The sequence below is a fragment of the Oreochromis niloticus genome, linkage group LG3 (assembly GCF_001858045.2).
Source record: "Oreochromis niloticus isolate F11D_XX linkage group LG3, O_niloticus_UMD_NMBU, whole genome shotgun sequence".
Taxonomy (NCBI): Eukaryota; Metazoa; Chordata; class Actinopteri; order Cichliformes; family Cichlidae; genus Oreochromis; species Oreochromis niloticus.
Genome location: NC_031967.2, coordinates 29885385 through 29909638, shown reverse-complemented (window position 1 = coordinate 29909638; position 24254 = coordinate 29885385). Strand labels below are relative to the sequence as shown.

At 42.3% G+C, this 24254-nt stretch overlaps 2 protein-coding genes across 12 annotated transcripts in view; one reads left to right on the top strand and one right to left on the bottom strand.

Moving 5' to 3' along the window:
• The window catches only part of LOC102079294 (polymeric immunoglobulin receptor), a 93051-nt gene that overhangs the window by 45241 nt on the left and 23556 nt on the right, over nucleotides 1-24254 (bottom strand). Inside the window, exons 14-15 of one of the 11 annotated variants that reach the window (XR_002058664.2) lie at nucleotides 18542-18637; nucleotides 7611-8126 (exon numbers count right to left, since the gene is read on the bottom strand). The exons of 9 other annotated variants lie outside the window; for them this stretch is intronic. Coding sequence is in view for 1 of the 2 variants with exons in the window: in XM_019352968.2 (XP_019208513.1) it covers nucleotides 18627-18637 (11 nt within the window). In the remaining variant the exon portion in view is untranslated. Of the gene's footprint in view, nucleotides 1-7610; nucleotides 8127-16733; nucleotides 18638-24254 lie in introns of those variants that run through there. One more of the 11 variants, XM_019352968.2, reaches the window with a different exon arrangement.
• Nucleotides 1880-7026, top strand: LOC109197601 (nuclear factor 7, ovary). The gene is made up of 10 exons (XM_019352971.2): nucleotides 1880-2040; nucleotides 2522-2752; nucleotides 2844-2949; nucleotides 3057-3152; nucleotides 3874-4107; nucleotides 4233-4380; nucleotides 4674-4700; nucleotides 5021-5085; nucleotides 5333-5455; nucleotides 5791-7026. Exons 2-10 carry the CDS (start codon nucleotides 2526-2528, stop codon nucleotides 6175-6177), a joined length of 1413 nt encoding a protein of 470 aa, XP_019208516.2. The 5' UTR covers nucleotides 1880-2040; nucleotides 2522-2525; the 3' UTR covers nucleotides 6178-7026.

Here is a 24254-nt window from a genome sequence, read left to right as displayed (position 1 = left end):
TGGGTGTGTTTATACCGATATGCCAGTACCTGATGCAATTACTGTAAATGACCTGAAAAGCATTCCTGCATATTTTTAGCTGGCTATGTGTCACATAGGATGGATTAGAACAATCCAGCTCTGACCTGGGAATGATTCATCCCAACAACCATGGGTGTGTTCATCAAGGCATCTGTGACACAGAGCTTCCTCGAATGAATTACTCTGTTTACAGATTTAAAATTACTACAAACTTAACAATGAAAGATTTTACGATTTGTGGCATCTCGCAGCAACATTACTTAACACCCTGGATCATGTCTACAGCAACATACACGGTGCATACAGGGCTGCACCACATCCCCACTTTGGACAGTCTGACTACATCTCTCTGTTCATGTACCCGGCTTACAGACAGAAACTGAAACAATCGAACCCTGTCATCACACCTGTTAAACTGTGGACCACAGAGTCTGAGATCATCCTACAGGACTGCCCAAACAGACTGGGATGTGTTTCAAACTGCAGCCACCAAGGAGATCTGCTCTGTCACTATACAGGACTATGCTGAACATGTGACCGAGTACATCAGTGCCTGTGTTGACAATATAGTGCCCACCCCACACATCAGAAAGTTCTCCAGTTGACTGGATCAGCAGTCAGGTACGACACATGCTACATACTCGGTCTCTCACATTTAGATCAGGCAATGAGACGGAGTACAAAGCTGCGAGGTATGGACTGAGGAAGGCCATTACAGCGGCCAAGAGGCAGTACAGAGAGAAGCTGGATGGCTTCTATTCTTCTGCTGATCCTGGGCAGATGTGGCACATCACAGAGTTTAGGGTCGCCATCAGCACCATCAGCTCTGCAGGCAGTCTGCTAGATGACCTCAATGTATTGAGGCAGCAGGACCAGATAGCATCCCGGGACGGGTCCTTAAAGCATGTGCTAACAAGTTGGCTGATGTTCTCACTCCCGTCTTCAACCTCTCCCTCAGCCAGAGTACCGTCCCCACATGCTTCAAGACCACAACCATCATCCCTCTGCCCAAGATAATATAAGATAACATAATAATTTTTGCACATAAGGTCATCTTACATATTAAACTAGCATATTAAGCTCATAGCTCTTTTGCACACAAATCTATTTAACACTTCAATTTTTGTCTCCATTTATTTATTTATACTATTTGTATTTTCATTGTTCTAGTTCTATTTGTACATTTTAACCGGCGTCTGTGTTTGGACAGCAGAGAAAGAATTTCATTGCACAGAGAAATGCTTTTCTTTGTACACATGACAATAAACGCTTTGAAGCTCTTGAATCTTGAACTGCTTAGTACAGGGACAAAGTTGACAACAGGGTCCAAAGACTCTGGCGGGGGTGGGGAGTGAATTTTCCCACGGGGTCACATGAGAAGCTGGGACAGTTGTGGAGGTCTGCACTAATAAGCTTATAGACAGCGGCCCTCCACAACAGTCCCAGCTTCTCATGTGACCCCGTGGGAAAATTCACTCCCCATCCCTGCTCTGGAGACTGTGGCATTGACCTCCTTTGGGTTTTGTCTTAAACTATATTATTTACATTAAGGAATTATATACCTGATCCCTCAAAGCATTGTTTTTTATACTCTAATTAAGTTTATATTGCTGAATTTAGGCCAGTTTTTGTACCCCATAAATAAATATTTTCTGTTTGAACCCTTTTCATGTTCATCATAAAAGGAAACGTATGTCCAATGAAAGCCAATAGGAAGGTAGATTATTGCTGCACCATTCCCAGCCTGTATTTATTAATTGCTTGGATTTAATCTGTAGTTAAATTGATAACTGCATACAAAAACATTTGCAACAGCGAACAGCAATTAAAATGTAGAGTAAATACTAGGAAAAGCTAACAGGGAGAACAAGAATAACCGGTATAACTCGTTGGGAAATTCCTCTGTGGGAGGAACTTTGTACCGTGTCTTACTTTTTAGAGAGACGAGCGTGTTTTTGTGGACATTCGTTCTGCGTTCATCACGTCTTTCAAGACCGTCTGCCTGCATGACCTAAACAAGTAAGTGATTATTTATACCAACCAGACAGCGTAGAGAATAAGAATACATGAAACAAGACATCAGCTGCCTTTTCTTCAAGATAGACTGACTTTTGATCCAAATATTGACAGAAATATTTTTAAATAGAGGCACAGAAGCATTTCTTTGATTTTAAATTTGACTACAAGAAAAGTATTGTAGTCAATAATTCAGTCAATGAAAAGTCTGAGATTATCTCCTTCTATTGCCTCTTTCATAGCCCTTTTTTTTTTTAATCTCTTTACTGGTAAATCCATTAGATTCATAAAAATGTAACAATATGTTATTTATTATTATTATTATTTATAAATATTCTTTAGTCTTCTTGGTTTGCCATTTAGATTTTTTTAAACTTAGATTTATACACCTGCATCTTTACAACCTGACCTAAAGAGTTTAAATCCCATAGTGTACAGAAGAATTTCAACATGTGTGGGTAACAAAATGTTATTTCTCTGTCAGAAACATGGCCTCCACATTGACTGAAGAGCAATTTCAGTGCAGCATCTGTTTGTACAGCTTCAAAAACCCTGTCTCTATACCATGTGGGCACAATTTCTGCCTGGAGTGCATCAAACGTTATTGGGATGTGGCGCATAAGTCGGAGTGTCCGCTGTGCAAAGAATCCTTCAGAAGTCGCCCCGAACTCAGGGTGAATTGGGCCTTAAAAGAAATCACTGAAAAATTTCATAGGTCGGTTAATTGTAACTATACTATAGTGTTTTATTTCAACGTTTTAGCACATTTGATTGAAACTAATCAGATGTACATCATCATCTTAAAGCTTGTTAAAGGAAATGCCAGGATTCAAACCAGTTCCACCAAAGAGACCCATCATTCCACTACAGCCACACAGGTCTGAAGAAGAGAAGGGGAGCAATAAGATCAAGGTGGGAGAAAGAAGTGGTTAAATATAAAGATGCTCATGGATTATCTTGTAAGGAACTCCAGATAATCCAAGATGTAAAACACATGTTTTCAACTTCAACCTCTGCAGACTCAGATAAAGAAGACCCAAGAGCAGTATCAACAGATGATCCAGACCCGAATCAGAAAGACCGAGGAGATCAAACAGTCAATGGAGCTGAGCAAAGTGAGCATTGCTTTTTAATCATTTACAGACATGAACATTTCTTGGCCTGTTTGCTCTCTAAGAAACAAAACTTCAATTAATTTGTTTGTAGAAGCTCACACCAGAAGAAAAACAGCAGTGTTGCACTGCTTCATGTAGACTGTATTTAAAAGACACAGGAGACTCCCCCTGCTGGTCATTAAAAAAAATGCATTAGCTTCACTTTTCAAGCCTGGAATCCACTTTTGGCTTTTATTTGCAGTTACAGGGCAGACTAATTATAGAAACTCAAAAGCTAAAATCCTTGCATATCTTCTAAAGTCAGGATTACTTCAGGCAAAGTATTTTTCCATCTTTGGTAATTCATATATGGCAGCGCGGCTCTGTTTTAAGAGCTCTTTTGATCTTTTATTAGTTGTTTTTATTGATATAATAAACCTTCATCATGTAGACATAAAGACACATGGAAAAGTAGAGCTGAAGGTTGGTTGGGACAATAGATCAACTGTTATCAGAGGACTGCAGGATGAACTCACTGAGATCATCTTCTTTTTGAACTTATGTCTTCTTTTGGGGGGAAATGTGTTAAATTATGGGCATATTAATAACAATGATCATACATAAGCAGTTTTTCCCTAAGTTTAATTTGTTTTGCATTTCATTGAAGACGGGGTAGCAAAGTACAAAGGTGGTGCATTTTAACATATTTCACATATTAATTAAACTCTTTTCATATCTGCAGAGAAATAAAGAAAGAGAGATACAGGCCAGCGTCCAGGCTGCCACAATGATGGTAAGTGCCATTGAGAGAAACCAGACTTTGCTCATCAAGGAGATCGAACAGAAGCAGGAGGTGGCTGAGAAGAGAGCAGAGGAGCTTCTCAAGGAGATCAGCCAGGAGATCATTGAGCTGCAGAAGAGACGCAGTGAGCTGCACCTCCTGGAGCACATTGAGAACCCAGTTCAACTCCAGCAGGTCAGAATCAGTATTTATGTTTAATATTTCTGCTCAGCCAAGCAAGTTTAAAGCATCTAAAGCGATTGTAATATGATATGAATACAAACCGGCCTGTCTGCTTTCTGTCACTGATGCTGTTTTAGAACTTTTTACGTCTGAACGCTCCGATGTCCGTCAAGCACTGGGCTGACGTCAGAGTCCAGTCGGACAGCTACGTGGGGACTGTGAGGAGAACTTTCTCCAAACTGGTCGACATCTGCCAGGAACTGGAGAAGAAACTGTGTGCAGAGGGTCTGTAATACTTATGATGACATAACATTATAGTCTCTGATTTTAGAACACAAGACTTTCTTTGTATCACCGGTTCCTTTGGTTTTATCAAAATCCTGCCACTTTGTGTATTGCATATATATTTATATCATATTTTACACTATAAGTCTGCACATAACTAACTTTAGTGATACACTTAGGGTCCAAAAATAAATCTTGTAACATTCGCTAAAATATTAGTGAATATTTTACGTGTTCTACGTTAATGTTTAATGAAACTAAAATGACACAGTTTCTTTTCTGATCTTTTGCAGAGGTAAACAAGATGAATAAATATGCAGGTATGTGTATGGATATGATATTTATATTGTGATTATGTTATATGGATTACACAAGATTGAAAATTTGTCACCACCATATCTAATAAAGACTGTTACTGATGTCAGTAGAAAGAAAGTGGCTCTACACACTGAATTAAATAATCTTTATACATGTACATGATTCAGAATACAGATACACTGTTGCCAAAAAAGGTGACTTCAGTAACAATGCTTCAAAACAACAGGGTTATTTTTTCATATTATTTCTTTAATCCTGAAAAATATGAATAAATCTGAAATAGCAAATCTTTTTGTGTTTTTTTTCCTGTTTCTGTCTCCAGTGGATGTAACTCTGGATCCTGCTACTGCTGCTGGCTGGGTGGTCCTGTCCCCGGATAATAAAAAGGTGAGCTGTAATTATCAGCTGCATGATTCCTGACTGTAACACCTTAACAAGAGCTCAGAGTTAAACAAAGTCTTGTCCTGTTCACAGCTGTTGTCTGTGAATTACAGACAACAGCTAATAGATGACAGATATTATGCAGGAACTAAAATGATGGAAACTAGTGGCCCAGAACTCAGGAAGATGCAAAATAATGACAATTATGGCATCAGTAGTAGTTTTGAATGAATGTGATCGTGGCAATCCACAGGTGAGCATGAGCTACCAGCAGTGGAGGAACCCGCTACCTGACGACCCCCGCAGGTTCAACTCCTGCGTCGCTGTGCTGGGAAAACAAAGCTTCACATCTGGGAAACGTTACTGGGTGGTTCAGGTAGGATAAAAGGATCAAATAAATAACTGTTGTGATCAGTGTGAATATTATCCAAAGTGGAACACAACAGCTTTATTTAGAGTAAGATTTGGATTAAAATACACCAAAGAAAATTACACATGAACACCAATACACAACACCTGTGACTAGGACTGTATAATGTATATGATCTAAATAAGCAGGAAAATAAAACTCTTTACGCCCCCTGGTGGCTACATGATGTTCACTTCTGATTTTATATCTGTTGTGTTTACTGTCAGTAAAAAAAATTATTATCAGTGTGTAGAGCCCTACTCTGCAGTTTAGCATAATTTTTGTCCCTCTTTGTGTTTCAGGTTGGGGATAAAAGAGACTGGGATCTTGGGGTGGCCCGGGAGTCCATCAACAGGAAGGGCGCCATCACAGTTCGCCCTGATAATGGTTACTGGGCGATATGCCGACGTAGCGGTGGTAGCCTGTGCGCCTGCGCTGGGCCCGCCGTCAGTCTTCACCTTAAAGAAATTCCTCAGAAAGTCGGTATATTCCTCGACTATGACGAAGGCTCGGTGTCCTTCTACAACACAGAGGCAAAGACTCACATTTATACTTACAGCGGGCTCACTTTCACTGAGCCGCTGTATCCGTACTTTAACCCCTGCATACATGACACTGGAAAGAACACGGCCCAGCTGGTTATCTGCCCGATCGAGGCTGGGATCACTGCAGACACTTCAGCACGTTGAGCGAGAGACTCGGAGGATCCTTGTTAAAACCTCGAGAGCATCCACATTCATTGTTTGGATAAGTTGTAATCTGTAAATGCAAACAAAAGGCACTGGGAGCAGAATGAAAGACCAAGAACAGGAGAAAATATTCTTATCCCAAGTGTAAAGCCTGAATATTATCCAGGTACAGACTGCAAGCCCAAGCTTAGCTCCTGCAAGGTGTTTGGACATATTTATTTATTTATTCCAGTCAAAAGCTATAAGTTAACCACGAGGTTTGCTAATGTCTCTTAATCTTCCTGATAATATTTATAAAGAGGTTTTTAAAAAGAGCTAAAGACCCAAGCAAGGGTTCATCTGAACCATCCACTTATGTCTACTAAGGTAGGACAAATGTATGTAAATGGGGACAAAACTTCCACTGATTACCGACACTGTTCTCTGACAATGACACATTAGTGGTGGTTTAGGAACTATAAGATGCACCTATACACGATCACTGCGGTGGATAGCACTGCATGGATCCTGCCTACATTTTTACACTACTCATTCTTTGGTAATTTATTAATATGGTATAACTTATATTATAGCTCAAGACCTGATTTAAAAGAACTTTATGAATCCAACTTTGTTTGGATCTTTGGTTTAAGATCAGGGACACGTCACATAGTTGCATGGTCTTATGAGTTCAGAGGTGCATGTCTGTTTTTAGTTGGTAGCACGTAGATCATAGTACCACAATAGTATATTAACATCAGTATATGTTGTGCATGTAAGACGTTGAGTATATATAATTTCTTGCCATTATTGTAAAAATTTGGATTATTGTGATGTATTTAAGCTGAAATAAATGTGAACCGAATCCCTGAGAGTCTGCTGTGTTCTTTTAACTTTTTATCCCAACACAGAGTTTAGACAAATTCTAAAGTTAGAATTACAAAATGGATCACAGAAAACATATCTATTGTGCGGAGTGCAAAAAACACTATCAAAATATTTGCCCCCTTTTTTAAGATAAGATAAGATAACCTTCATTAGTCCCACACGTGGGAAATTTGTTTTGTTACAGCAGAAAGTGGACAGTGCAAAGTTACATAGCAAAAATTAGAAAAACAGTGGAATAGGATAAGAATAAGATACTGTACACAACTGTACACAATAGAATAAAATAAAATACTTTATACAATAGAATACAAATGCTATATACAACTGAGTATAATACAGCGATGCCAGAAAAGAGTATTGCACTTAGTGTTATTGCACATGTGTAGATGTGTGTTTGATCAGTTGAAGTCTTTGTTGTGGAGTCTGACAGCAGATAGAAGGAAAGACCTGCGGAGTCTCTCCGTCCCACACCGTGGGTGCCGCAGCCACTGAAGGAGCTGCTCAGTGCTGTCACAGTATCCTGCATGGGGTGGGAGATGTTGTCCAACAGGGATGACAGCTTAGCCGCCATTCTCCTGTCACTCACCACCTCCACTGGGTCCAGAAGGCATCCTAGAACAGAGCTGGCCCTTCGGATCAGCCTGTTCAGTCTCTTCCTGTCCCCAGCAAAGATGCTGCCGTCCCAGCAGACCACACTGTAAAAGATGAGGCTGAGGCCACCACAGAGTCATAGAAGGTCTTCAGGAGTGGGTCCTTCACTCCAAAAGACCTGAGTCTCCGCAGCAGGTACAGCCTGCTCTGCCCTTTCCTGTAGAGAGCATCTGAATTATGAGTCCAGTCCAGTTTATTGTTCAGATGAACACCAAGGTACCTGTAGCTGTCCACAGCCTCAATGTCCGTACCTTGGATGTTCAGTGGTTGTAGTGGAGGATATTTGTGCCTGTGGAAGTCTGTGGGACTCTCCCCAGCCTCAGGCTCAGGTTGAAGATGGGCTCCATCACCCCGCAGTTGGTCTGTGCAGGACCTGACGACCCTTGAGCTGATGCCATCTGGACCCGCTGCCTTCTAGGCTTTCAGTTTACCTGGTTACCGTGAAAACAGCAAACAGTTAACACCACGCCGATGTTGTTCACAGGACAGCAAGAGCAAACGATTGGGAGAATCTTGTCGTCGTAATCGTTCCCCTCGTACGCTTTATTACTCCGATTTCAGTGTTTTTGCCACTCAACTAAAGCGCGCAGTTTACTTTGTGTTCACTCAAATGGAGTCGAGTCAACTAGCTCCACCTGTGACCGAGTGCCATAGCCTACAGCCAGATTAACTTGTAATACACATTTGCACCTGGCTCTATCGCCACGTTTAAATTCGTTCCAAGCACAATACATTTTGGAACTTTATATTTTGCCTGTTTCTGTGTCTTGCAAATAAACCTTTAAAATAAATGAAATGGTATTATGTATTTATTTTTGGCCTGCATCATTAAGAAATGCCAAATTATATACACAAAGTTATAGAAATCACCACTCCCGTTGTTCCTGATGATTTCAATAACATCACATAATAACATGTAACATCACATCCTGTAAGCATAGCCTGCCTGTTAGTCATGGGATTTCAGGCTCTTTTTAGAGAACCAGCTCTTTCGGCTCGGCTCACTAAAAAGAGCCGGATCTTTCGGCTCCCAACCGGCTCTTCAGGTTGTTTTGTTGCTTTAATTAATTCATTATTAACAATAATATAAAATTCTGCACAGGAATTACTAATGTAAAAAAATATATAAGCAAGGAGCACAAGAGACCAAACAGTCCAAAAACACAAGAAAACAGTTCAAGAACACAGGAAAACAGATCAAAAAACAAAACCAAACCAGAGCTCAATAGGAGTCCACGAACAGTTCAGGGGGTCGACCCGGAGGTCGACAGCACAAGAGCCAAAACAGTTCAGGGAGCCGACCATGCACACAGCAACGGCAGCGGTGCAGGAAAAACCAATCAGGAGGCCGGCCACTTGGAAGGCAGTGGCGGCCACCGAGCAGGTCCGGAGGCCGGCCGCGAAGCCAGCGGTGGCGACGAACTTTCTCCGGAGGCCGGCCTCGACGGCCATAACGCCCAACTAGAGGCCTAGAAAGCGGCCGGCAGAGGCGAGGCGGAACAGGACGAGCTGGGTCCCATGACAGTGTGGCAACCGCAGGACCAGACGAGGCGCGGACGAAGACACAGAGGCTGACGCTGCAGGCGTGGACGGAGACACTGCTGCGAAACCTGACGGCAGCGTGGCGGCTTCAGGCGGTGATGCTGCAGGCGACGATGTGGACGCTGCAGGCGACGATGTGGACGCTGCAGGCTGTGATGCTGCAGGTGTGACGCCCACAAGTGTATGGTCACAATTGTAATTTTTTTGTGGATTGTTTTTGATGTAAAAGACCTGATTTTATGGTGGCATGGCACTTTTCATTTAGAGTTATGGACAATGTAATTGCGTGGCATTGCCACAAGGGGGAGATAGCGCTGAGTGCGATAGGTCGTTGCAACGCTTCTGTGCCTCAGACGAGGAAGAGCCTGCAGACCGAACGCAACTGATGTCTCCTGTCTCTGCTTTTCTGTTTAAAAAACAGGTTAGTACTTTAAGTTTGCTCACTGCAATGTACATATAAAGGCAAGAAACCTTTTTCTGTCTGTGGTTAAAGACCACGAATGTTGTGAGATAGTGTGTTTTCAGTGATTGAGAAAAAGCTAACTTTACCGCCATTTGTAATGGAAGCCGCCACTTCACTCGTAGTCTAAATAGGCAGCTGGTCTTATTATCTGTTTTATTTTGTGACAAATGCAGCTCTTGGACACTTCTTTTATCCTGACATTATTTGAAGTTACAGTTGATTAGAACCTACCCAGTTCTTATGTGTCAAATGTAAATAGTCTGATGTATACTGTTTGTGGATGACTGTAAACTGTTTGCGAGCAATGCTAGAGTATTTTTGTTTATTGTTTACAAATGTAATATATTGTTTGAATCTGTTAAAGTATAAAGAAAGTATAATGTCGACATAAGCAGGTTAATTGCAGTGTTAATGGTACTGCACAAATGTTTTTGATGCTGAACAGCAATAGAATTGGTTACAGATTTATTGTAAATAAGGACACTTATACAATGATTATTTTGTACGTTTATTCTTGCGAGAGTGCAAGGTAACCAAAAGGGTTTGAGCTATGGATTTAATTGAATGTGTTTCTGTTGTTAAAAGAGAAATGTGTGTCTAAATGAAAAGAAAAGTAACTGGTTAATTCTGTTAATAAACCAGACGAGGAAGAGCCTGCAGACCGAACGCAACTGATGTCTCCTGTCTCTGCTTTTCTGTTAAAAAAACAGTTTCAAAACAGGCCCATCGAAGGCCTGTAAAACAGGCAGCGATGTGGATGCTGCAGGCGGCAGTGTAGAAGTCACAGGGGATGATTCAGCAGGTGACGGCTAAACCGACTTCCCCGGACCGTCCTCCAGGACCCCCAGCAGACGAGGCGTGGGGCTGGGTGGGCTCCTCGGACCCACCAGCTGACTTGGCTTGAAGCTGGACGGGCGACTCGGGCCCTCCAGCAGACGTGGCTTGAGGCTGGACGGGCGACTCGGGCCCTCCAGCAGACGTGGCTTGAGGCTGGACGGGCGACTCGGGCCCTCCAGCAGACGTGACATGAGGCTGGACGGGCTCCTCGGAATTCCAGCTAACTTGGCTTGAGGCTGGACGAGCTCCTCGGGCCCTCCAGCAGACGTGACATGAGGCTGGACGGGCTCCTCGGAACTTCCAGCTAACTTGGCTTGAGGCTGGACGAGCTCCTCGGGCCCTCCAGCAGACGTGACATGAGGCTGGACGGGCTCCTCGGAACTTCCAGCTAACTTGGCTTGAGGCTGGACGGGCGGCCTGGGCCCTCCAGCTGACAAAACTTGAGGCTGGCTGGGTTCTCCCGAACCCCCAGCTGACGTGGCTTGAGGCTGGACGGGCTCCGCCGGCCCTCCAACTGAGATAGACGGCTGAATGGGTCCTTCTGATCCTCCAGCAGAGGACGGAGGCAGAAGGGCGAACTCACTGGAGCTCTCAGCAGGGGATGACGGCTGAGACTGCTCAGAAAAGTTCTCGGGTGTAGTTGCTGGAGCTGGTGGCTTAACCTCCAGGGGTCCAGAGTTGGCTGGCGACTGGCACCAAACCTCTGGCGAGGCCCTGGAGGGAGTTACTTTCTCGGAGATGACCAGCTTCTGAGAACCAGCTAAAGTCTTTATGTAGTGTGTTCCCTGCTTGTAATGAGACGGTGAGGGTGGTGACTGAATGAAAGAGTGGTCAGGCTGCTGAACTAGTGGCAACTGAGCTACAGGTAGCAAAGATGACGGTAATGGAGTTGTAACAGGTGGTGGAGTGGCTGACTGAAAACAAAGGAAAACAAAAAGTTGATAATCTAAAAATAAAGTTCAGAAAGGTCTTCAGATCTTCAGGAGCTTTCATGCTGCAGATTTGTGGCTGGGCTGCTGGGCTGCTGACTGAACTGCAAACTGTATTGCAGACCCAACGTTAGATTGTGGTGAAAGTGTGGATGGGAGAACATGATCAGGAAAGACTGTTTCGGTGAGGTTTACAGCTTCCCCTGAATGAATCAGTGCAGGTGAAAAAGGGTCCCAAACATTTCCATTCGCTAAATTCATAATACCAGGCTTGGAAACAACAGAGTGGAAACAGTCATTAACACCGAGCGTGGGCTCAGGAAAAACAGTCTTTGAAGCGGCGACAGTCTTTGAAGATTTTCTGTGTTTCCACTATCATCTTCAGTGGAAACACAGAAAATGGCCCCAAAATAAATTGTCCTTGTCTCTGGCAAAGCAGAAACAGTGTCCCTCTCACTCACCACAGCCGGTGGCTTACTTGTCCCGACATCCGGCTGTGGGGTGCTACGCCGACGGCACGAACATCGCTTTCTTTTCGGAGACTGCTCCGACGGGCCGGGTAATTCCTCCTCTGGCGGTTCGGATGGCACGTCCTCCGTGGAAGCGAGCGGTAGCAGCGGGGGGGTGAAGGTGGAGTTCGTGGAGAAGGAAGTTTTGTACCAGTGGGTGCAGTGAGTCCAGTAGCCAGGGATAACTGGAAATAAGCTGTTGTAGCCTGGCTTCCAGAATGTAGAGAAACGCTTCCCCCTCATGCTCTAGCCACAGGTTGATTAATTTTGAAGCTGAGTCCGTTATGAGCTCTCGAAGCTCCGTGGGTGGGGTGAATGCCGCTGGATCCATATCTGGCTGGTCCGTACTGTCACGGCGAGTGAGATGAGCCATGTAGGAAATAAAGGAGGATCCAAACGCAGGCACTTGTAACGGTGTGAGGGTGGTTTATTAAACACAAAATAAAATGGACAAATGGCGAACGGAGCAAAGACTGGGAACAAACTGACTACAGAACAGGAACCTGAACATGAATGAGAGCGAGCGGAAACAGATGACAGTTGACAGTTGACAGCAGGGAAACACACAGATGAAGCAGGGTGGATACACAGACGGACCAGCAACTACAATGACAGAAGACACGACTAAAATACACACAGAGAAACACAGGGAGATTACACATAGGTGGTGGACACAGCTGGGAGTAATTAACGAGATGAGACAGGTAAAACTGAACACATTCACATGAGATGTAGACCTTCACAATAAAACAGGAAACAAGAAATCACTACACAAAGACGCAGACTCGACACGGAGACAGACAACAAATGACACATAGACTTGAACTATACTATACAGGCACAACCAACGGACAATTCCTAAAACATGAACAGACATATAGAATTCCAATGATAATAATAATAATAATCAACAAAGCACAAGACTAACAAAACGATCATTTGAAAATAAACCAAAACATAATAAACTCAAAATGCTGGGTCGAACCAACCCAGAACCGTGACACATCCTCTGTTGTCTTTTGTATGTGCTTCGGAGTTTTTACGTGTTTTGGAGTTTGTACGTGCTTTGTCTCTAGGGGCCACCGTAAATATACTTTTATTTATTCACTCCACATAAAATGTAATAAATAAATCATATAATACAAAAACCACGGACTCGCGATTTGTACAATTGGAACACCTGCGTACGTGATGATGTCACAGGTCCGGAGTTTTTACTGCCGTCCCCTCCTAATTTAACTGTGAGTAACATGTTATGAAGCTTAACTTTAATCACAGCCAAACCGGTTTACTCAGGAACAAATAAAACACTGAAATAAACCAAACATTAACATTTAGAAGTGATCTAAGTGACTTATATATCATTTTTAACCTCAGTAGTGAAACCTCTATTAATAAAAATAGTGTACATGTACATACGTGTACATACCTTAATAAAAACAAGCAGGTGAGATGTTACAACGCTTTTATTTCTATTCTAGTGGACACTCAATACTATAGACAGCTGCTGGGGTTTCTTTAACCTGAGTAGTGAGAAGACCGCGAGCGGGGGGGGGGTTGAAAACGATGTGCCGGGAGTCCACTGTTGAGTTTTGGACGAAATGCATTCTGGGATATTTAGCTGTCCCAAGTCCACACCGATGCATGCTCGACAAAACGGGCGGAGCGAGAACACATCCGGGACTTTTTCGTGTTCTCGGCTTGATGCGTACTTCGAATTGGAACAGTACTTGGTCTCCGACTGATGACGTATCACGAGTACATGAGAACGCAAGTACGCACAAGTATGCATATTGAGAAACGCCCAGGGAGATAACACATAGGTGGTGGACACAGCTGGGAGTAATTAACGAGATGAGACAGGTAAAACTGAACACATTCACATGAGACGTAGACCTTCACAATAAAACAGGAAACAAGAAATCACTACACAAAGACGCAGACTCGACACTGAGAGACAGACAACAAATGACACATAGACTTGAACTATAGTATACAGGCACAACCAAAGGACAATTCCTAAAACATGAATAAACAGACACATAGAATTCCAATGATAATAATAATAATCAACAAAGCACAAGAGTAACAAAACGATCATTTGAAAATAAACCAAAACATAATAAACTCAAAATGCTGGGTCGAACCAACCCAGAACCGTGACACATCCTCTGTTGTCTTTTGTATGTGCTTCGGAGTTTTTACGTTTTTTGGAGTTCATACGTGTTTTGGAGTTTGTACGTGCTTTGTCTCTAGGGTCCACCGTAAATATACTTTTTTTTTATTCACTCCACATAAAATGTAATAAATAAATCATATAATACAAAAACCAACTATTTACATTTCAACTTTTAACTATTTAAATTTTCAGCTTTTTCCTTTTAAACAAATTTAAAGTGAAACAACACAAAACACTGCAAACCACAACACAATTAAATATAAATTAAAATATGAAACAAAAAGAAGATCCAAATTCTTGTCATATGGGCCTGCATGAATAAACTTTCTGAATCCTTTATCATCTGCAACTGAAAATAGTTGTGGATGATTACTATACCTTTCTAATGTGACGTTGTTGTCCCTGGCTCTCTTTCTCTCTCTTTCCCTCCCGCTCTGTTCCTGTGCTACTGGGAGTGTATCTACCGCCCCTCCCCCCTCTTCCCAGCACAAAGCACAAGGCTCGTGTGCGAAGTGAAGCGGAAAAAAAGTGCTAGAGAGAGGGTGAGAGAAAGAAAAGAAACCCCACGGCTCGCGTCGTTCACTTCAAAGAGTCGGCTCTAAGAGCCGTTTCGTTCGCGACCGACACATCACCACTGCCTGTGTCTTTTCTCTGGAAATGAACATTTTCAGCCAATATAGGTCATTCATGGCTGGAGAGAGTTGGTAGTCATATACAGTCTGTATAATTGGGGTTAATATAATAAACATTTGTAGGGACATTGCAGTTACTATGAATTTACAGCAGTTACACAGTGATTAGTAATAAACAGAGCCAGTGAGAGTGAGTGGATTTAAGAAAGTGAGTAACTCAGGTGTGTCAGTTGGTGTGTCATCTGTTTTTGAGTGTAGGGGAGCGTTAGCTTTAAAACCAAGAAATTCTATGTTAGGAATATTCATAATGTAATTTCCAAAATTTGCATATCGTTAGCTTCATAGCATAAGTGCCTAAGTCATTGTCTGGTCAAAGTGACTTAGGCAATTATGCTATGAAGCTAACGATATGATCTGCAATTTGTAGCAGATCTACTGACTATCACATAGCAGCTGGAGCAGTCTCCAATGGAGGTCAGTCCACTACTGCCACCTGTGGCCAAGTGCCATAGCCATAGCCTAGATTAACTTGTGACACATCTGCACCTGTTTCTATGGCCACATTGAGTAGAGTCTGAGTGGCTGCACTTACCCTGGTGCATTCAAATCCACCCACAAACATATTGAAAGATGCAATGCCAGCAACGTTAATTGTCAAGACTACAACCAATCATTAAGCAAAGACAACAGGGATCATTTGTTTCTGTTTATTTAGCATGCACAACATTTATAGTCGCTTTCTGTACAGGGGAAGTCCACACATACAGTGTGGTACCACCTTCCGCAGAAAGCTGTTTTCGCGATCGCCTCCTGCATGAGAATATCACCAGGTAAACTCGCGACATTTTTAAACATTTGGTTGTTCAACAGCAACAGGACTGACAGAGTGTGTTTGAGGTAACCTCACAAATGTCACAGATGACACATTTGGTTTTTATTTGCTGTTTTGTCAGTAGCAGCTCCTGAAAAGCAAGTCTACCACACATCTGTTCAATCCAACGCCAATTAATCTGCGACACCAGTTAATCTGGAACATCAGCGGCCGCCTTGGGTCTCTCCTCCTTCTGCCTCCCCTTCCCTCATCCACCTGCTGGCCTCTGTGGAAACTCCGCCATAGCCACCACCAAACAACTGACTTATTTTTACACATCTGCCAGCATCTGGCCAATCCACCATCTTTCATTGTTCATACCGTTACTAAAAGAAAAAAAAACAAAGTCATGACCCATAACAACGAAAAATCACCATCGATGGTGGGCCGGACTCAAATGTTAGTGAACTTCTCCAGCTATAGTCGTGCCATCAGTTAACCCTTTGCGTGCCACCTGTGGCACGCGTGCCCAGGGTTGCCGACCACAGACGTATCATAAAAGAGTTAGTCATTTATTTTATTATTACCTGTAATTTATTGCAGTTTACTTGTATTTGCTTAATTGTTTACTAAAAGTTTGAGGTGTGAAATAAACTGCAATGGAGTTTGAAAACAAAATATGGGTGTGTGTGGTTAGAGGATGTGTTTGTGCGGGGGTGTTTAGGTGATGGGGGGTGGCGAACATTTTTCTTGTAAAACAAAGGGGGGGCTAGCAAAAAAAGTTTGGGAACCACTGTCTCAACCTGTGAGAGAGACTTCAGTTCTACTTACATGTCAGGAGGAAGGGGACTGATCCTGCATGGATCTTTTACTTGAAAGTGTAAAGCAGGAAGTGAAAAATAAATGTTGTTGTTTTTGTTTTTTTGTTTCTTGGCTTGTTCACTTTCATTCATGCTTGTTCACTTTCAGTACTTGTACCTGACCATCTTCAGAGGAATGTGTTTTTATTTTTGTTAAGTCACCTAACAATGAGCTGTGACTCATTCACTCATTAAAAAATGTTGACGTCACCTAGTAAGAATACGTAGTTGATTGTTGTTCATTTGCTGTATCATATGTTTGAAAACCCACTTTTATTCCTTGGCTTTAAAATCAGAATGAGTTTGTATTACTTTTATTTATCTTATTTCTCACTCAAATCTTCTAATTTTATGATTCTTTTTCTTAACTCTTATCATATCTCCCTATGTTTTTATTTCTTTTAATTACCTTAATTGTACAGCACCTTGGTCAACGGTTGTTGTTTTAAATGTGCTATGTAAATAAATTTGACTTTGACTATATGCTATCATTTTTTTTAAAATGCAGTTGTGAACTTTCAGAAGAGGTTCAGTAACATTTGAGTCCAGTGATCTAATTTATGGTTTTGATTAGAAAGAAGTAAATACAATATTTTAGCTCTTTCTCTGATGGGACTGAGACACTTATTATGTTTTCTAAATTCTGTCTACTGCCTTTTATCCACAGAGTCCAACATTATTCATTTTGGGACAAATACTCGCTTCCAAAGTGATGGAAGAGTGTTTGCTTTTGTTTATCTTGTGTTTTTTCTTTGATGAACATAAATAAAGATGTATAATAATAATGAAAGTACTTTGTCGTGTCTCTTTTTCCATGTCAGTTGTTTTAATCATGTAAAATCCCTTTTTATCTATTTGCATTTTTTTGTCCACTCTGGGTTTCCTTTTTTAATAATTTATAGTTATTAATATTGAATCGTTGCTTCCTTTTACGCAATCACACTGGCATAATGTTGGCAGGAAGCAGGTTTGAATTGGTTTCACAGGCATCACTTTTATGAAGACTTTTTTAATTTAACTCAAAAAATCTGTTCTGTATTTTATCAGGTGCTTTTCACATCAGTTAGGGAGGACGCCTCAGTGTTTGGAGTCATATCAACCATTAACTTGACCCAAACTAGTTGAGACTGGGATATTTGAAGTTATCATAATAGCTTTCTTAAGAAAACAGGCAGGTTGAACTCCTTAAATCCAGAATGGAGATGGTATATTGTTTGTTATGTCAGATTAATCTGCTTTAAAAGTCAACAAAGAAATAGTTTGTTAGTGTGTTGAATCCTGAGAATTCCAGACTTTATATTTAAATGTGTTACATGTAAATAAGGTTTGCATATTTGTGAGCAGCACAACAGGAACAGTTAGCAATGCTAAAAACATGGGCGTAACAGCCACGTGAGAAAACGTTTACAAGATGATTTATCATTCTGTCATCGTTCCTCACAGCTGTGTTTGGGATCAGGGGAACACGTGTGGAGTTTCACTTTAGGCCTTTCAGAGTACCAGGAAGTACTTTAACACCAAGCTGTGATTTTTTTCTGGTAATTGTAAAGGAAGTAAGTCAACTAAGCCAAATAAAACTTCACTAAAAACTGAAAATATAGTGCTAATAGCTCAAATCTTTTCTAGTACCTTTATTTTATTCTGATCCATCAAGCCTCTTCTTTTGGTGTAATCAGTGTCCCTGACTCCTTTACTAGTCAATTATTTCTCAGTTTGAACACTCAAAGCGCTTCCTACTATAAATCTCATTCTCCCAGTCACACATGCATTGACACAGTGGTTTTATCTATGCCCGAGTGCTTCATCTAACATTCACACTCTGATGGATCTATTATTGGATATTTGGGGTTTGACATTCTCTACAAGTCAAGATTAATTCTACTCTTGGTCTAATTTCATGAAACTAACTGAACTGTTTATACGCCTAGCCTCCTAAAGAACTGATGTTTGTGTAAAAGTCTCTCTAAGCTTTTACCAAACTCATGTCAGACTTTCTAAACACATTTGTTGACTTTGACTAAAACAGGAAATCAGTAAGAGAGAATCCAACAAACCACATAAAAGAAATTTGCTTCGTGGCTCACCGTGCTGAGCTTCAAACAGTTTTTGATCTCCTCCACTTTCTTCAGTCGCTCCTGGATCATCTGTTGAAAATCGGCCTCACTCTTCTTAATAAGGACCTAATTAGGCGCAAAATAAATGAAAATGCATTGGTTGGCATGGCTGCAGGACGTTGAATCATTATTCTTTTTCCTCTACGATACAGACTGTAGACGAGGCAAATACATTCATCTCAAAATTCAGCCAAGTTAAATAGTTTGTTAAACTGATAAATATTGAGGTTCTGTTTATTTTAGCATGAAAACTATAACACTTTCTTGCCTTTTATGCTAGCACTAACAGATTTGTATGGATATTATGTACAGTTTATCTCACTAGCCAAGAAGGAGATAAATCCTAGTGCTCATAACTAATGTAATGCAGCACCACAGCAGTGGAAACCATATTTGGCATCTTGTTTGTCAAGGAGCTCTCGGGATTATAGTACGATAAATTTTTACCCTTTAGTGTGAAAAAACCCTTTTATATCTTGAACCATGCAAACATCCATCAGGTTTAATTGTGGCCTTTAGAAACCCATGGGTCTACCCGAACAATTATTGTAATCATAATCCTTTATTTCAGCAGGTTGTCTTGTGGAGCACTAGACACACTGTTTGTGAGTAGGCACAGCATGGTCTAAAACTAAGTGTGTGTAAGAGGAACTATAGATTTATAAGTATACATAAAAAAATGTAAAATGTTCTGACAGTTTAGAAAGTCCACCACACACCTTCCTCTCCGTGCTCTCGTCCTCTACGGAAACAACCTTGTAATCTCTGTGCTCAGTCTCAGTGCAGAACTGGCACACACACTTCTGCTCATCCCTGCAGAACATCTCCAGCAGCCGCTCGTGCTTCTTACACATCCTGTCCTGCAGGTTCTTCACCGGCTCCATGAGCTTGTGCAGCTTCAGGGTGACCACCCTCTTGTGAGGCTCCAGGTGGGATTCGCAGTACGATGTCAGACACACCAGGCAGGACTTCAGTGCTTTCACCTGCAGGGACGTGGCGGCACAGACATCACACACCACCTCACCCGGCTGGGCTGAAGACAGCGGCGCGGCCGATGAGCAGACTATCATCTGTTTGAATGTGTCTGCGAGCTCTTTGAAAACTATATTTATGCTTATTTCAGGCCTTGAAGGGAACGACCTGTCACACTGGCAGACGTCAATACCTTCCCACTTGCTCTGAATGCAGGTTTGGCAGAAGTTGTGTCCGCAGGGAGTCGTCACCGGGTCTGTGAACACCTGCTCAGACACAGGTTCAACCCTAAACTAATACAAAAACAGAATAAACAGAGGCACACGGGCCTCTGGCAGGGGCAGAACAGAACCGGCAGGCGCACGGGCCTCTGGCAGAGACAGAGGAGGACCGGCAGGCGCACGGGCCTCTGGCAGAGACAGAGCAGGACCGGCAGGCGCACGGGCCTCTGGCAGGGGCAGAGCAGGACCGGCAGGCGCACGGGCCTCTGGCAGAACAGGACCAGCAGGCACACGGGCCTCTGGCAAACACAGAGCAGACTGCAGCTGCACGGAGCACCGACCTCGCTCAGGCAGCGACAGCCAGGTGCAGTCCTCAGCTGTGTTCTTAGCCTCCAGGGGTCCAGAGTCAGCTGAGGGCTGTAATTTAACCTCTGGTGAGGCCCTGGAGCAAGTAACAGTCTCTAAACCAGCCAGCTGTTGAGGAACGATTACATTTTCAACGTGTTCGTCTCTCTCCAAAAAATACGTACTAGAAAAAGAGTCCAAAATGGGAGGCACAGACACAGCCTCCCGTACAGAGGGAGTCGGTGAAGACGGAGATTGCATAGATGACTGGGCTAGCGGGGATACCGGAGGCTGAGCTGAATGCTGCTGGGCAGCTAAACGAGCTTGTGGCTGGGCAGCTAAACGAGGTAAAGACAGCTGAGCAGGAGAATGAACAAGCAACAAACAGTTCTCCTTGTTATCTGTTGCACAAAACAAAGCCCCTGAATAAACTGTCCCACAGTCCAAAACAGAAAAAGGGTCCTTCTCACTCACCACAGCCGGTGTTCCAGATCAACTGGCGTTTAGATCAACTGGCGTTGGTCGAACAGATGTGTGGCAGTCTTGCGTTTCAGGAGCTGCTACCGACAAAACAGCAAAAAAAACGCCAAATATGTCATCCGTGACACTTGTGAGGTTATCTCAAACACACTCCGTCAGTCTTGATGCCATTGAACAACAAAATGTTTAAAAATGTCGCGAGTTTACCTGGTGATAGCCTCATGCTCGACACGATCGCGAAAACAGCAAACAATTAACACCACGCCGGTGTTGTTCACAGGACAGCGAGAATAAATGATCGGGAGACTCTTGTCGTCGTTATCGTTCCCCTCGCACGTTTTATTTCTCCGGTTTCAGCGTTTTATGCTCAAAACTAAAGCGTGCAGTTTACTTTGTGTGCACTAACATGGACTCGAATCAACCAGCGCCACCTCTGGCCGAGTGCCACAGCCTACAGCCAGATCAACTTGTGACACACATCTGCACCACGTTTGAATTCGTTTCATGCACAATACATGTGTACTTTTCAATTGTGTGTTTGTGCGTCATGCAAATAAAATTTTGAAAAGAATGAAATCATACCATATATTTATTATTGGCCTACATTTGTACAAAATGCCAAATTATATACACAAAGTCATAGAAATCACCACTCCAATTGGTCATCATGATTTTAATATTCTCTTTTTCCATAACAATGAAATACGCCTTGGACAAATATGACACATCAATAGTTCATTAGTGTTGTCACATCACATCCTGTAAGCATCTTCTGTCTGTGTCTTTTCTCTGGAAATGAATATTTCCAGCCAATATAGGCAATCCATCAACATGGCTGGAGAGTTGGTTGTTGTATATAGTCTAAGTGTGGTTAATCTAATGAACATTTGTAAGGAGATGGCAGTTACTGTGAATTTACAGCAGATACACAGTGATTAGTAATAAACAGTCAGACAATGACTCTGACAATCTCATTCAATCTTGCAGATTTAATGCACCTTCTGCGGAAAGTGGTACCACACAGTGTGTGTGGACTTCCCCTGTGCAGAAGGCGACTACAAATGTTGTGGGTGCTAAATAAACAGAAAAAATTGATCCCTGTTGTCTTTGCTTACTGATTGTTTTTAGTGTTGACAATGCACATTGTTGGGATTGCATCTTTCAACATGTTTGTGGGTAGATTTGGATGTACCAGGGGTAAGTGCAGCCACTCAGCCTCTACTCAATGTGATCATAGCAGCAGGTGCAGATGTGTCACAAGTTAATCTAGTAGTAGGTAGGCTATGGTACTTGGCCACAGGTGGCAGCAGTGGACATACCTCTATTTGAGACTGCTCCAGCTGCTATGACATAGCAGCTATGTGATATTGGATCTGCTAAAAATTGAAGATCATATGCACGTTTTGGAAATTAAACCTTATAGTATGTTGAAAAACAGAAAAATGACATTGATTTTGTTGCAGGTAAATGTAAATCCACTCAGAACTGTCAAGAAACTGCAATAAAACAATAGCAACTTTATTTTCCATTAGATAAACATGTAGAACACAGACATACAACAGTTAGACTTTCCATAACTATTTTTAGGAACAATTATTAAAGGTTTTTCGTTCTTACAAGCACATTTCTTTTGAACTTGCCCAATGTTCTCAGTTTTTCAATGTTCAACATTTTCAATTTTGTCCACATGATGGACAGAATGTAACTGTGTGCTTTCTGCAGATGTACTTCTTGCATTTCTCACAAAATGTTCTCGTTTTAAAACAGGAATCTTCCTAACTAAGATTTAAAACAAAAGATTTCTACGTCTCCTCCAGTCTCACAAACAGATGACAAACCAATCGACACACCTGAGTCACTGACTTTCTTCAATCCACTCACTCTCACTGGCTCTGTTTGTTACTAATCACTGTGTAACTGCTGTAAATTCACCATAACTGGCATCACCTTACAAATGTTCATTAGATTAACCACACTTATACAGACTGTATATAACAACCAACTCTCCAGCCTTGATGGATTGCCTATATTGGCTGGAAATATTCATTTCCAGAGAAAGGACACAGACAGAAGATGCTTACAGGATGTGATGTGACAACACTAATGAACTATTGATGTGTCATATTTGTCCAAGGCGTATTTCATTGTTATGGAAAAAGAGAATATTAAAATCATGATGACCAATTGGAGTGGTGATTTCTATGACTTTGTGTATATAATTTGGCATTTTGTACAAATGTAGGCCAATAATAAATATATGGTATGATTTCATTCTTTTCAAAGGTTTATTTGCATGACGCACAAACAGACACAATTGAAAAGTACACATGTATTGTGCATGAAACGAATTCAAACGTGGTGCAGATGTGTGTCACAAGTTGATCTGGCTGTAGGCTGTGGCACTCGGCCAGAGGTGGCGCTGGTTGATTCGAGTCCATGTTAGTGCACACAAAGTAAACTGCACGCTTTAGTTTTGAGCATAAAACGCTGAAACCGGAGAAATAAAACGTGCGAGGGGAACGATAACGACGACAAGAGTCTCCCGATCATTTATTCTCGCTGTCCTGTGAACAACACCGGCGTGGTGTTAATTGTTTGCTGTTTTCGCGATCGTGTCGAGCATGAGGCTATCACCAGGTAAACTCGCGACATTTTTAAACATTTTGTTGTTCAATGGCATCAAGACTGACGGAGTGTGTTTGAGATAACCTCACAAGTGTCACGGATGACATATTTGGCGTTTTTTTTGCTGTTTTGTCGGTAGGAGCTCCTGAAACGCAAGTCTGCCACACATCTGTTTGACCAACGCCAGTTGATCTAAACGCCAGTTGATCTGGAACACCGGCAGTTCTGAAGTCCCAATATCCGGCTGTGGGGTGACACGCCGGTGGCGCGATCGTCGCTTCCTCCCTGTGGACGGCTCCGACGGGCCGGGCAAAACCACATCCAGCAGGCCGGGCAAAACCTCCGGCAGGGGAAGCTGACGCGACTGTTCCAGGGTGGCCGTAGTCTACTGCTGCTGGACAAAGTCTGTGGACTCTCGAGCTTGCACCACCTCCCGGGCTTTATGCAGGTTGCAAATTAAGTCCGAAACTCCCTTGAGCTGGCAGAGGTAGGGATTTCCTTCCAGGATCGCCTCGATGGCTTTTAACCCCACCACTTTCTCCCTTGCGTTGGTGGTGTGGGTTACCCAGTCCATCAGGCGCTGGATGCGTGTGAAGTCGCTCTCCCCAGACAAAGCTGCTGGATCCATCTTGTGGTCGCATCGTACTGTCATGGCTGGGGCGTGTTGGGAAATCAGTTTTACCCCGGTTCTTTTTATTCCTCGGGCCTCCAGAGATGGCACCGGACCCAGTAGTCATTTTTACAAAATCTTTATTCATCTTCATTTAAGCATGCACTTCTAGAAGGGAAGACGAGGCCGGTGTCCCTCTGTAACAATCTTCACCCCTTTGTTAGTTCCAGGCAGCTTTATAGAGGCAACCCCATCATAAAGTTTCATGAAATTTCTTCTTGTACTCCATTTCAATTTTAACTCGACGTTTATTCTACACATTTACTGCTTTATTGTTTTAAATTGTTTCATGCAGAAGATAAGAAGTGATAAGTACATATCTATATATGAAATATTTTAAAAGTACAGGGTACAGCTGCAAAGTATTGAC